This window comes from Miniopterus natalensis, chromosome 16 (genome assembly GCF_054644295.1).
Source record: "Miniopterus natalensis isolate mMinNat1 chromosome 16, mMinNat1.hap1, whole genome shotgun sequence".
Classification (NCBI taxonomy): Eukaryota; Metazoa; Chordata; class Mammalia; order Chiroptera; family Miniopteridae; genus Miniopterus; species Miniopterus natalensis.
Genome location: NC_142096.1, coordinates 38,377,020 through 38,391,259, shown reverse-complemented (window position 1 = coordinate 38,391,259; position 14,240 = coordinate 38,377,020). Strand labels below are relative to the sequence as shown.

The following is a 14,240-nucleotide window of genomic DNA, read 5'->3' as shown; positions in this document are numbered from 1 at the left end:
CTACAGTTTCCCGTGGGTCAGCAGCCTGGGACCTCTGCAAGGCTGCCATCAAGGCATCAGCAGGACTGGAAAGGTTCTACTTCCAGACTTGTATGGTGGTTAGTACAATTCGGTTCCCATGACCCATTGGCTCAGGCCTTCCCCAGCTGAGCCTTCAGATGAGAGCCCAAGCTGGACTTGTCTTGTTTTGTAGCCTGGCAGAGAACCCGGTGAAGTTGTTTCTAGACTCCTGACCCACAGGGACTGTGAAATATGAATGTGCATTCTAAACTGTTAGGTTTGTGCTAATACTGTTATTCAGCAATAAATAACACAATATCCATAAATTCTCCCCCAAGTTTATGAAGATGTAATGTAAGTAAAAGCCATATATTGCTCTGCAAAATGACTTCAGAACAGGCCCCCTTGCAGCTTCCTGGAGCCAGATTACTGCCCTGGAGCCCCGCCACTTAGAGCAGCTATTGGAGCCTTAAACTCCTGCAGCTCCACCTGTGACAGTAGTGCACAGAGCCCGGCTGCTGACACATGTGCCGTCAGTACGACATTCATCATTGGATGCCAGCGCTCTGCCGACGGCCAGCGTGATGCCCCCGAGAATCCCACGGTCAGTGCAGCCCCGGCAGCAGGCAGAAGGACGTCTGTAGCACACAGTGCCTTTTCCACCCCTTGGGAATGAATGCCCTTGCTGAAGTTTAGAACAGTAATCAGAATATTACCTTAGGTGTGAGTTAGATCCTATAGTCTCATTTAGTCATTCATTCAGTAAAGATCTATTTGTCCCTACCATGTGCCAAGAGCCGCGCTAGCCCCTGGGGGTACAGCAGTGAAGAAGACAGGTGAGCGCTCTGCTCTCATGAGGCTGCATGTTTACGTAACTTCCTTTCACTCTAAGAAATAGGCAAAATAGCCATTTAAAATTTTTTATAGTTAAAGCAAGACAATTACAGAAAATAGTGTATAACAAATATGTAATTTAATAAATGATTATAAGGCAAATGCCCTTGTAAGAACCAAACATGGAAAGAAAGAGAACCTTGCCAGTAGCTACACCAGGAACCCTCCTATTGCCTCACCCTCAGAGCAACCACTGTCCTGATTTTTACGGTAATCACTTCTCTACCCCCTTTGGAGTTTTAGCGCCAGTGTTTGTTCCTAAATATTATAGTATAACTTTGCCTGTTTTTGTTTTTATTAAATATGTCTTTTGGGTCTTCTTTAATGTAAAGATATTCCCCCCAACCATCTCCCCACCTTTGGAGATTGTTTCTTGTGGAAATTGGATCCTTTGTCCTGTAGCTTTCTCGACTGGCATTTTGCCGATTGCATTCCTGTGGTAGGGATCAGTGTTTCGCTCAGTCTTCCGTATTTCCTGCCACTGTGCAGTTGATCATAGAGGCTTAATGAGTTGCAGTTTTGAGGGTTTTTTTCGGGGGGGGGGGGCGGGGGGGCAGATAACTATTCATAGGTGGTGTCACATTTCTCACCCAGAGGCAGGTCACATCCCTTCTCTGTTGTTAGTTAGCAGCCACTTCTGTTCAATGCTGAGATCTTTATCCATTAGGGGTTGAAAATTGATGATATCCCCATCGATTAGATCTTCTTTGTCTTTCTGCTGGGCTACGTCTGTACAGAGAAATGTCTACCATCTGATAACCCAGTGGTTCAGCTTTTGTAGGATGAATGCTGGAGTTTTTCCCTTTACTTACAATTTTCAAAACAAAGAGTTAGTTCCTTAGCATCTTTCAAAAATGACTAGGATTCTTTTTTTTTTTTGCATTTTTTAAAGACTATTTTTTTAGAGCAATTTCAGGTTTACTAAAAAAATTGAGAGTAAGGTACAGAGATTTCCCATATACCTCCATCCCCACACATGCATAGCCTCCCCCTTAATCAACATCATTCACCAGAATGGTTCATTTTCTTTCTTTTTTAACCAAAAAGGAACCTAAATTGGCAGATGATATTCACCCAAAGTTCTAGTTATCTTAGGGTTCATTCTTGGTGTTGTATATGCTATGGGTTTGGAACACTGATTCTAAAGTTTGTATGGAGAGACATATTTTAATGGTGCATAAAAAGTTTAAAAAATCTGTGTTTAAGTGAACCCGCACAGCTCAAACCTACCCAGTTCACGAGTCAACTGTATTTTGTATCCATGTGGGGAATCCACCTACTCGGAGGGCCAGCTAAAGTTAGAGGCAGATTTTCTACTTCGCAGGCAGTTATTCAAGGGTCAGCTGTGTATCTGCATATATCATATATTTTCTTGGTTCTGTTTCTTTGGAGAACCCTGACTAATATAGCAGGCGCTACAATCACCATGTTATAGACAACTTTAGAGAGGTCTGAGAACTTCCCCAAGACGCAGAGGGGAAGTAGGAAGTGTGTCACACGCAGGCCTGTGTGACCCAGCTTTGCTCTCCCACCACTGACCGCTGCTGGGAAGGGTTACAGGAGCGAGGTGTGGCGTCTTGAAGCTCAGTGGTCACCAGAGTCATCTCTCTGGAAATACTAACTCAGGAAAAAGTTTTCCAGGGGCAAGAGATGAAATAAAAAGCCATTTTTTCAGGGACTACTGTTACCTTCTTGTTTTTTCTTTTATTTCAAGTTTATCAAATCTAGATCTAGAGGTTTGACTTGAATGAGATGCGATACCAGAGAGAAATCACCAAACACTGTCTGGTCCACTTTAGGGCCTTTGTTTGTAGAGGCTTCTATAGTGGTCACCGGCTCATGGAAAGAGCTGCCATTTTTTTAAGTCCTTTTTTTTAAAAAAAATATATGTTTTTATTGATTTTTTAGAGAAAGAGGAAGGGGGGAGAGGGAGGGAGAGAGAGAGAGAGAGAGAGATGTGTGAGAGAAACATCAATCCGTTGCCTCCCCAATGGAGGACCGAACCTGAAACCTGGGTATGTGCCCTGAGCTAGAGTCAAACGGGTGACCTTTCAGTGCAGGGGACAATGCTCACCCAGCTGAGCCACAGCCGCCAGGGCGAGGGTTGCCATTCCGATGTGCTAGGTGCTTTGTCTGCCTTCCCTATGACCTACACCAAGCCCTGCCAACAATACTTCCTGTCGTAGCTGCCTCAACAGGCAAAGCCAGGGAGCCCTCCCGCATCTTGTGAGCAGGCCCTTGGCCATATAAGGTCTCCAGGCCTGCCTGCTTACCTGCCTCAGGCAGGGAGTGGCTTACCCCACCCCTTACCTGCCAGGAGCGAGGCTTAGTCACAGGACCCCACCTACTCCTGGGGGCTGGGAAATGGCAGGGAAGCAGGCGGATCTTGGGCGAGCTCTAGCAGACTCTGCCACGCCCTCATTTTCAAGATGAAGAAGTTGCACTGCAGAGAAGTCATCAACTCCGCACCCTAGGTCGTTAGGCTTCTGTGCCATTTCCCGCACCCTCACCCCACCCACAATGCTTCCCCAAGTGAAATCTACTGTGGTTCCTTCAAAACAGCTCAGATACAGAATAATCTGCCTGTGCTGCAGGGGATGCCAGTCACCTCCCCCTCCCCGCACAAGGAATCCCGCTATTGCTCATACAATACAGCAGAGCAGACACCTGCTAACTTGGCATTCTTTGCATCAGTGCCACAAATCCCTACCAGGCCTTGATGAAGGTCTGATCATGTATTTTTAAAAAATCTACCCCGCTGTGATGACTGTATCCCCTCCATCTGTCCCATGCTGGGTGAAATCGGCTACAGCTGCAAGCTACACCTGCTAGAGCCAGCCCGTGCCTTGGGGGTGGGGGCAATTGAGCAGGAGGATGCTAAAACCTGGCAACCACTTGCAAAAATCTTCTGATCCTTTTGTAGCCACAACGAAAATAAAAACAAAGGAAATGAAATGCAGGGGTGGGTGAAAACAAAGACTTATTTTCAATGAAAAAATGTCTTTTTTGTTGTTGTTGCTAATCATAACCTGAGGATATTTTTTCCATTGATTTTCAAAGAGAGTGGAAGAAAGGAAGGGAGGGGAAGAGACAGAGAGACAGCGAGAGAGAAACACCAATGTGAAGGAGGCAAATTGATGGGTCGCCTCCCGCTCGTGCCCCAACCTGAGCCCTGGATGGAACCTGCAACCCAGGTACGTGCCCTTGACGGGGAATCAAACCTGAGACCCTTCAGTGCACCTGCTGACACCCTAACCACTGTACCACACCGGCCAGAGCAAAAAACTACCATTTTGTACTTGCCTTGTAGAGAGGGTTACCCACCCTCCACCCAACCCAAATGGAAACAGCCTACTTTTGTGTGGGTGAAGCTCAGGTTCTGGCTGCAAGTGGTCTGCTGTGGGGGGGAGCTGGAACTCAGCGCCCGAGGCTCCCGGTTTCCCTCCTCCCCTTCCCCTCTTTCCCCCCCTTCATTTTTTTTAGTAAAAGGAAGCATCCAGGACCACATTCCAGAGCCTTCTACCTTCCTCATCTTCCTTGGTTCTTCCCCAGCTGATTGCATCCTTTGAACCTAGCACAGCAGTGACCTGGGGCTGGGCTCTGACCCAGCCCCTTAACTGCTGTGTCCCTGTGGACACGGTGTTTCACTTCTCTAAGCCTTACTTTCCTCATCCAGAAAATGGGATAAAAATGCCACCTAAATCATAGCATCATTGGGGGTATTAAAGGAGTCCCCTCAGCAAAGTACTTGGAGCTTAACACAGTGCTGGACACGGGCAAGCTCTTCGAGGTGGGAGGTGCTGTTATTACTGTGCAGCAGCAGCAGCAACCGTAGCAGTGGAAGTGTCGTGCTGGCTTCTGGGACAGGGGGAATTTTCAGTTACTAGGTGACATGGTAGAAGGAAGAGACCAGCAGACGGCTGCGGCCCGGCCTAAGCCGCCAGTCACTGAACAGACGCTTCCTCCTCTGCGGCACCCGGGCTGAGGGGTATACAGACAGCAGGGCTTTTGAAGTTGGACAGACATCGGTGCGACTTGGCCGCTCTGTCATTTGGAGCTTGGTGATATGGGGCCATCACTCAGCTTCTTTGACCTCCCGAGTTCATGTTCTGCGAGTCTCTCTCCAGTGGAGCGTCACTTTACAGCCATGGAGACCAAACAAGACAGCGAGCTGACATAGTGGCGCGAGGAACGATTCGCTTTAAAAACAACTAACTTGACTTTCTTGATTTTGAACGTGACTCACTGTTATTTTACTTAAACAAAAATAAGAAAATACAAATAAGCAAAAAAAGAAAAAGTTACCCGTAATCCCTGCCAACATCTTGGTGTTTATCCAAGAAAACTGTCTTGGTTGCAAGGTTGATGAGATGGGAAAACGGGCCACCTAGGGAGAATGGCTTTGGACATGGAAGCAGCCACCATCTGGGGTCAGTTGTGTGGCCATTGCCTTGTTGGAAGCAGAGGGCTCCAGCAGATGACAGGCTCAGCCCCCTGCTATGATCTATTATAAGGGCAGGGCCATCAGCTGTCGCCCTGGAGGAAAGTCATCTTGCTCCTTACCCACAATGTGGGGGGTCAATGTGAGCATGCAGGTTAATTGTAAAGACAGTTTATCAAAAGGGAAGCAGGACATCAACTCAAATCTAGTGTGTCCGGTCTATCGGTGTGTCCCCCCTCCCTGCCTGCCTCCCTGCCTTCTTCTGTTCAGCTCTTGCCCCTGTGCCAGTTCTGAGCTCCATGCAGCTCAGGGCTCACAGTCTAATGAACAAAGTAGACAAAGAGGCAGTGACGTCACTGTGATGAGCAATAGGACAGAGGGGAGCTCCAGGTGTGAGTCTCTTTTTATTGCTGAGGATCCCAGAGGGTAATGTGGTTGCCTGAGGTCAATTGTGAGCCCCTGAAGAGCCAAAACCAGGACCCATGTCTAGCTCCAGGTCTGGGACGTTTCCCACTGGTAACCCTTTGCCTACCTCACGCCAGGCTGTTGTGATGATGAGCTGTCAATTATAAGCACAGCCACGCAGTGTTCTGTCCCAGACGCCTTGTATCGCTGGACCTGGAAACAGGGTAGGTGTCCTCCTGCTTCTCACGGCTCCTTCTGGATCATTGCCCCCCCCCCTTCTTCCCCTGAAACCTCTAGCTTTGGAGCTCATATCATAGACGGCATCACCTGCTGCTATTTCTTGGTGCAGTCACCTACGGACCCCTCATTCTTTGAAGATTTAGCGCCTCCCTCATTGCCACTCTCCCCAGCACAACTTCTGTCATTCTTGGCGATTTCAGTGCAACATGGATATCCCCCCTAATACTTTGACCACTTGTCTTTCTTTCTCTTATTTATTCCTTTTAAGCTCCAGGAAACCCATAATCTACTTTCTGTCTCCATAGATTTGCCTTCTCTAGACATATAAATGAAATCACACACTATGTGGCCTTCCGTGCCTGATTCTCTCACTTATCAGAATGTTTTCAAGGTTCATCAGTGTTGTAGCATGAATTGCTACTTCAGTTCTTTTCATGGTGGAATAATATTCCATTACATGGATACAGTGCATTTTGTTTATCCATTTGCCCATTGATGGACGTTTGGGTTGTTTCCACTCTTTGGCTGTGGTGAATGCTGCCGCTGTGAAACTCACATACAAATCTTTGTGGGGATGTATGTCTTAATTTCTCCTGGGTAGAAACCTGGGAATGGAATTGCAAGGTCATACAGAACATTTATATTTAACATTTTAAGAAACTAATTTTTTTCCTAAAGTAGCTTCACCATTTTATGTTCCCACCAGCAGTAAATGAGGGTTCCAGCTTCTCCCCATCCTCACCAACACTTGGTAACGTCTGTCCTTATTAGAGCCGGGCCTCAATGGGCGTGAAGGGGTACCTATTGTCTGGACTTCATTTCCCTGGTGGCTGATGGTGTTGAGCGTCTTTAATGTGCTTCTTATTCGACCCTCACTCTCTTATAGCCTCTGTGCTTATAATCCTGTCTTCCACCTTAAACCAGTCACACACTTTCACAGTCAAACCCTGGACCTTGTCATTCCCTCCATTGCAATCCCCATTTTGAACATTCCACTCTTAACCATCACCATTTTTCCAACAATTTTTCAACATCATCGGGGTCCAGCTATATTGCTCTGGACACCCTCTCACTGTCTCTCAGGCCTCTATCGTGTCTTCATCTTTGCTCTTCACCTTGGATCCCGTGGGCTCTCGTTATAGTCACTCCCCCGAACCTCCCTCTCTGTTCATTGTGTTTCCCTGGTAAAACCACAACTCCAGTTGCATCCAATGCTACATCAATTATAAACTTTACCCACACATCGTACATGGCTTGAGGAAAAACACACACACACAATCAGGCCTTTCTTTAAGTTCAGGACCACAGACCTCGTGGTGTGCTGGGCGGTGCCCTGCCACCGTCTTCCCCGCCCTGTGCACCCACACTCCCACTCCCCAGGTGACTACTGAACACCGGGTCTCACTCTGGGCTGATACACCTGCTTCCTATTCCACTGAGAAAATAGAAGCAATTACGAGACACGACCAGCCACTGGCAGCCTATCTAGACACCCACGAGCATCTGTTCCTACTCTCATGCCTTCCTGTTCTACGGATAGAAAGTCCTTGCTGCTATCTAAGGCCAACTCCCTACTCATGACTGCAACCCACCCCTTCTTATCTATTCCTGGAAATTACTCCAGGAATCATCCTCTCTCCCACCGCAGCGCCTTGCCAACATGCTGGAATCACGCCTGTCTTAATTAAGCCCTCTTTTGACTCCACACCCCTTACAACTACTCCCCTTGTCCACTTCTGCTCCCAGTAGCAGCAAAGTTCCCTGACAGACTTGCCTTCTATACTTTTTTTGTCCTCAAGTCTTCTCCTCCAAGTCTTCCCTGAACGCACTCCAATCAGGATTTCACCCTTCCATCCAGCAAGCAGCCCCCGTGGAAGCTGCAGCACCCGTCAGTGCTGCTAAATCCTGTAGTTAATTCTCTGGCTATCATTTGACTTGACCTGTAGCAGCATTTGACAAAATTAGTCCCTGTTTGTGCCTATCACTGGGACTCACATCCTGTCTCCTTATGAGCTCCTATAGTAGTATTTTCCTCTTAGCTACCCCTCAACATTTCCTCTGGGCTCATCTGCCCCATCACCCTAGTTGCCTTTTTCTGTTCCTTTCACAGACCAGGACCTCCCCAGTCTCAGAGCTTTTGCTTTCTCTGTCTGGGGGGAAAAAATCTTCCCTTGGCTCTCAAATAACTGCCTCCTTCTCAGGACTCACTTTAAACATGACCTACTCCGACTACTCAAAGCAGTCCTCCTCCTAACTTAATCTATCAACCCATTTTCCCTTCAAACACATATCATCTGGAATGGCCTTATGTAGTATTTATTTGTTGATTTGTTTACTGTCTGTCTCCTCTTATTAGTATATAAGTCCCGAGATGATCAAAACCTTATCAGTCTTTGTCACTAGTCTATCCTCAACCCTAGGGGCTCAATACTTGTTTGTGGGGGGATGAATAAATGGATTAATGGGCCCCTATAATGCCCACCCAGATTAGGGATCTTTACACCAATTATGTCATGTACTTGAAACAATTATTTGGACACACAGGTTCAGGTAGAAGATAGGAGACAGGACAGGTAGAAGATAGATTAGATTAGAAGCAGAGCTTGGAATAGACAATGTCTGTCTTCTTTGTTCATGTAACCGAGGCCTTGAAAATACTACCATTTTCTAAGCTGAAATGGGAAGCCATGAATTCTAGAAGACTTGATGGGGAAGGCCTCTCTCTGCCTTTGGATACATGGTGCCCAGCCGAGCTATATGACAAGGAAGGTGAAATCACTTTCAGCAGCTGCCACCAAACTTGAAAAGGGTTGATTGATATGACAAAGTCTTTCCACAAAGAACATAAATCAAAGAAGATGACTGACAGTGGAGTAAACATTTTAGAACTACAGTAATTAGGAATATATTAGCAATTAAAATAAACTTATTATCATTAGCAAAATTGGCAGTTACTTGCAATTTCCCCAGGGGCCTCATTTCAAGTTTCTCCTTGTAGATTATATATTAAGGCAGGATTAATGCTTTTGGAGATGCAGTTTTAATTTGTCTCAATTATTCCTCACAGAGCCTGGTATACAGAAGGCACTTGATAAATATTTGCTGAGGGAAAAATGATGGATGGAAGGAAAGAAGGAAGGAAGGGAGGAAACAAGGAATGAATTGAAATTCCAGAGGTGCTGGTAAACATGGGAGCTTGTTTACCTGCCATATAGTTGCAATGAGGAAACTTGGCTGAAGGAAAATTAGTGGAAGTAGAAAGGAATTGTAACCACAGTATTAGTTACTCATCATAAAAATACTAAATTTTGAAATACTAATGAAGATAATAAGAACCAAATAGCTTTATAGGTCAATGTACCTGGAATTTATCCAGCACAAAAAAAGTAGGAAGACTGTTTTGCTGTCACTGGAATTTCAAAACACCCTCTTTGAGATTTATTTCTCCCACTTATATGCACAAGAACATGGTAGCAGTTTCCTCAGGAAGCACCACACATCTTGTTATATTTCCAGGAGCCAAAGAAATGAGTCTATTTTAAATAATAATTTGCATAAACAGACACACACCATGACTCTTTAAACTGAATCATTCGGTTTGAGTGGAATGAACCTAACTTTACCTGGAGCTGTCCTATTGTATGATTGATTTCCCAGCTTCCCTTCCTGTCAGTGGACTGCAGCAATCACAGCTCATTTGTACGCCTGTCCTTCATGGCCCGCGGCTGCTGAGAAACGCAGTGACTGTGATGTTGGCTGGAGGAAGGACACAGCATAACCAGCCCAGCCTGGTCCATGACAAATTATTAAGTAGGATTCCTGGTTTCCCTGACTTATTACCCAAGGCTCTTCTCTGTTTCACCAGAGAGGTGAGACAATCTGTCAACACCATGCTCCTGGAAGGAGCTCTTATCCTAGATTTTGGTGAAAAGGTCCCAGAGACAAGGAAGAGTCTAATGACCAGAAGAAAGGGGCACCCTTCCAGGGCGGCCTGCTAGATCTCCTTAAACCACGGGTGGGGAATGTCTGGCCCGAGGGCTGTTGGTCTGGTCCTGCCAAGGCAACCACAGGTTGGACTCAAAATTCCATAAATCTAGGAGCTTTTCTCATAGCTAATTTTTAAGTTGATAATTTTGTATGGCCTGAAAATGATGTTATAAATATCCAAAAGGCCCTTGGCAGAAAAAAGGATTCCCCCCATGCCTTAAACAATGAACACCTTTGTGATGATCCTACTGGAGTCATGAATGTGGTCCTTTCATCCATGACAGCAAAGCTCTTGGGGAGATTGGCTCACCCACTCATTCATTCATTCATTCATTCATTCAACAAATAGTTAACTAGGTACCTAATGAGTGTCAGAAATTGTGCTGAGAGCTAGGATTCAGAGGTGAAAAACAAACTCCCTCCTTGCTCTATGTAGTTCTCAGTCTTGAAAATGACACAGTATAGAAGGCAGGTTTGGGCACAAAATCCTGGATCCACTATCCAGTCCTATAATCTCACTGGGCCACGGTTCCCTTATCTGTAACATGCAGACGATAACATTGCCTACCTCCAAGGGTTGCTGTGAGAATTAGCACCTTCAAGCACTTGGGCAGTGTTGAGCACAATGACAGTTCCATTGTTTAACTTGTGTATGAACCAATAGAAGATCCCAGTTTCATAGACATGAAGTTTAGCAGGAAAAATTCAAGGCCCCTGTGACTACTAGAGAGTTTAAGAGTGTGGTTGAGGGCTCAAGAATGAGTTTGTCTGAAGGTGAGGATAGAAGCTCAGAGTCAATATATCAGACACCTGGGTTGCAATTTCTCTCGAGAACTTTCTAGAGTCCTGGACTGTCTCCCTCTTTTGACCCAGACACTGAGATCTTTTATACTGGACCTGACTTCATGCCTCTGTCATCTTAGAAACTATCTTCCTGCCTGGAATACCTCCTAGTACCATCTTCCTGCCAGAAGCTAGATCCTTTTTAGCCTCAATGAACTCCTAGTTGTCAAAATGCACAAGTTCACGGATAGGCATATTTGCTTAACTAGTCTGCTGCTCACAGCCTGCCATCTCCTCCAGGAATGATAGACCCTAGCACACAGACCTGCCGCTGGCACGGCCATAGATGATTGCTTGTATTGTTACATTCATGTGGAAATAGGTAAGTTTTAGCTCTGGAGAGTGGAGTCACCTGTGATGCCACATAATAATAAATTTGTGGATTTGAACCAGATCTCCAAAGCCAGAGTTCAGACTCTTCACCCCACACCGTCCTACTTCCAAAAAATAGCGAACTGACAAGAGCCAGACTTCTGGGTAGGAGCAGTGGATACCACCTAAATTTATATTTTGAGTGCCTTTGGGAATCTCCTTAGAACTCCACAGTGGAGACATAGCTACTGAACCCCCACCACTCCATTTCCATTCCTTTGGCCTGGCATCTAAAGCCTCCATTACCCTGTTCAATGGCCTTACTGTCCAAACCCATCCCCTCCCCGCCATGCAGTCTCCCCTGATCAGTCCCTACTTCTCTTGCCCGGATTTGACTTTCCTGCCTCTGCCTCAGTCCATGCTTTTGTCTCCATCCTGCAAACCCAAATAACTGCCCACAATAAACCATGAACCGGAGTCTGCTCAATGAGTACGCTTCTTTGCACTCAACACTGTTCTATAATCTTCTCTGAAGATGCAAACTTAATGCACATATCGAGACAAGACTATGACTGGGATGGGAGGAGGTTTTTGTTTGCATCTTTTACCTTTTTTACCTAATCTATTGCCTTTTTTTTTTTTTTTTTGCAAATGGGGTAGAATGAATACTTTTGTAATAAATGCATTAAAAATAAAACAACTCTTGGGAGGTGTAGACATTAAAGCGCTACCAGCAGAACATCGAGGAACGAATGAGCTTAAGGATGCCCTTCCTAGCCCAGAGCTGGGGGGGAGCGTCCGGGCACTTTGGGGGGCTGGGTCGCTGCAGGGAGCAGGGAGCCCCTGGGAGACAGGCCTCCAGGCTCCAGGAGGACCGGGGCGCGTCGGGGAAGCCCACGGAGGGGTGGTGGGTGGCGGCTTCAGGAGGCCACAGCTAACCTTCACCCTGAGCCCGCGGATTTTGAAAAGGTGTCTCCCAGTCACTGGAAGGATCTCATTAAAGCGTCACGGGGATCCCTGAGCTTATTACTATCACTCATCCACAGAGGGGGAAACTGAGGCTCAGGAAGTTTAAGGTCACACCGCCAGGGGACGGAGCGGGGCCAAACCCAGCTGGCTGGGCTCGGGAGGCGTTAAATCAAAGACAAAAAGAAAACAAAGGTAGCGGGCGGGCGGAGGCCCGCCCAGCGCCCCGGCCGAGAGGAGCCCGAGAGGGGCCGAGCCCGCGCTCCCGGCGTTCCCGCGGGGATCTGGGGGCGGGCGGCGGTCAGCCCGGGGGGGGGGGCGGGGGGGGGCGGGAGGAGGGCGGGGCCCGGGAGGGGCGGGGCCTGGGGGCAGCCCCGTCGCCTCCCCCGAGCCCCCCGCCGCGGGCTCTCAGCCCCCGCCCCCCGCGCGCAGGAAACGCGCCGCCGCCGGGCCCCGCGCGGCCCCCGTAGAGTCCCGTTGCCATGGTTCCCGGGGACGCGGGGACGCGCCGCGACGTGCCCGGGAAGCGCGAGGGGAGCCGGGGGCCCTGAGTCGGGTCTCCCGGGCCCACGAATCGCAGAGGCGCCATGGGCCGCAGTAAGCGCCCCCTCCTCCCACCTTCTGCCCTCGCTCGCCCCCTTCCCGCCGTCGTCCCGGGACCACCGCCCCCGGTCCCGCCCGCGGCCCAGCCCAGCTCGGCCGAGCCCGCCCCTCGCCCCGGGCCCACCCGGCCCTGCCGGGTCCCCCTCCCACCCGCCTGGCAGCCCGGCTTTGGAGAGGCTCGGGGTCCCCCTCTGTGAAATGGGGTGGGCGGGGGTGGGGCGGAAGGGGGCAGTGGAAGTGCAGGGGTCGGACACCCCGGGTCGGCCCACGCGTGTCCGGCTTGCTGCGTGGACGGGGCGAGCCCCCGCCCCAGGGCCGCAGCCTCGCGCCCCGGGGAGGGCGGCGCGCCCCGCGGTCCCCGAGCCCAGCCCGGGCCCCCGCCCCCCTGCTGCGCTGAGCCCCGACCTCGCTCCCGGGGCCTAAGCCGCGCCTCCCCCACAGCAGAAGGCAGCAGGGTCGTCTGGGGGTGTGGAAGGTGCTGTGGAAGCGCCCCCCCGACACCCGGGAGTGCGAGGGGCGGGGCTGGCCGCCCTCTCTCCGAGGTTGGGCCGTTTGTGTGGGGTGAACCATTCCGACACCAGCGCCGGCTCTGTGGCAGTTTGGTACAGTCCAGTCTCATCGGTCACTTACTGTAAAAGGGCCATAATGGCTATTTCAAAGTCAAGAGGCTGTGCTGGGTGATGGGGTTTCTGCCCGCGAAGGGCTGACATCCTGGCAGGGCGGAGGCGGGTGGTTTGTCGGCGGGAGCGCCGGGCTCCAGCCCCGGTACCGACCCTTCCCCGCCCCGGTACCGACCCTTCCCCGCCCCGGTACCGACCCTTCCCCGCCCCGGTACCGACCCTTCCCCCCTGTGCCTTCATAAAACAAGGGGAATTAGTCACGCAGCCCTAAAAAATTAAATGAAAACTTTGTTCCCGTCCTGTGACCCACTCACTTTACTCCCGGATATTACCAGTGAAAAATGAAAACTTTGTCCACACAAAAACTTGCGTGTGTATATTTATAGCAACTGCTTTCCTAGTAGCTAAAAAAAGGGAAACAACTCCTGTTCGGGAAGTTTGCTAGGGACTAGCGAGCTGGGCTTGCTGTGTGCTGGGCATGGGCGCCTCCAGGTATTCCTGGACCCCCCCCCCCCATCAGAGCACCTGGACAGTGCTTTGGTTTGCCCGGGTGTTCCTGTCAGCGCAGAGCCTGTGTCCAACAGGCCTCAGGGTATTTTTGTATTCCCCTTTTCCCAGTATGTTATTTAGTTTTGTTAGACAGGATTGGAGGAATCAATGCTGTATCTTCTTTTTAGGGCGGTGCAGAGAGGCCTTCCCTTTGGGGATCCAGCCTCTCTTTTAGTCAATGGGTTATCAGATAAAATACAGGACAAACAGTGTATATATATGTATAATGTGTGTGTGTGTACATATATCTATATATCTATATATATAGATTTTTTTTTTTCTAAATCTGGCAGCCTTAGTTTCAGGTCTAGAAAAGGGAGAAGGCCTGGAAACTGGGCAATAAATTGCGAATTTTCAACGAGGTGATGTCCTTATCCTGC

The 14,240-nt window shown here is 48.9% G+C and overlaps 1 protein-coding gene across 1 annotated transcript in view; it reads left to right on the top strand.

Annotated features, from left to right (window-relative positions):
• Positions 1–12,608: 12,608 nt before the first annotated feature.
• The window catches only part of DNAAF11 (dynein axonemal assembly factor 11), a 50,579-nt gene continuing 48,947 nt past the window's right edge, over positions 12,609–14,240 (top strand). The window contains exon 1 of the mRNA XM_087825496.1: positions 12,609–12,685. Coding sequence (XP_087681622.1) covers positions 12,676–12,685 — 10 coding nt within the window. The 5' untranslated portion in view covers positions 12,609–12,675. The remainder of the gene's footprint in view (positions 12,686–14,240) is intronic.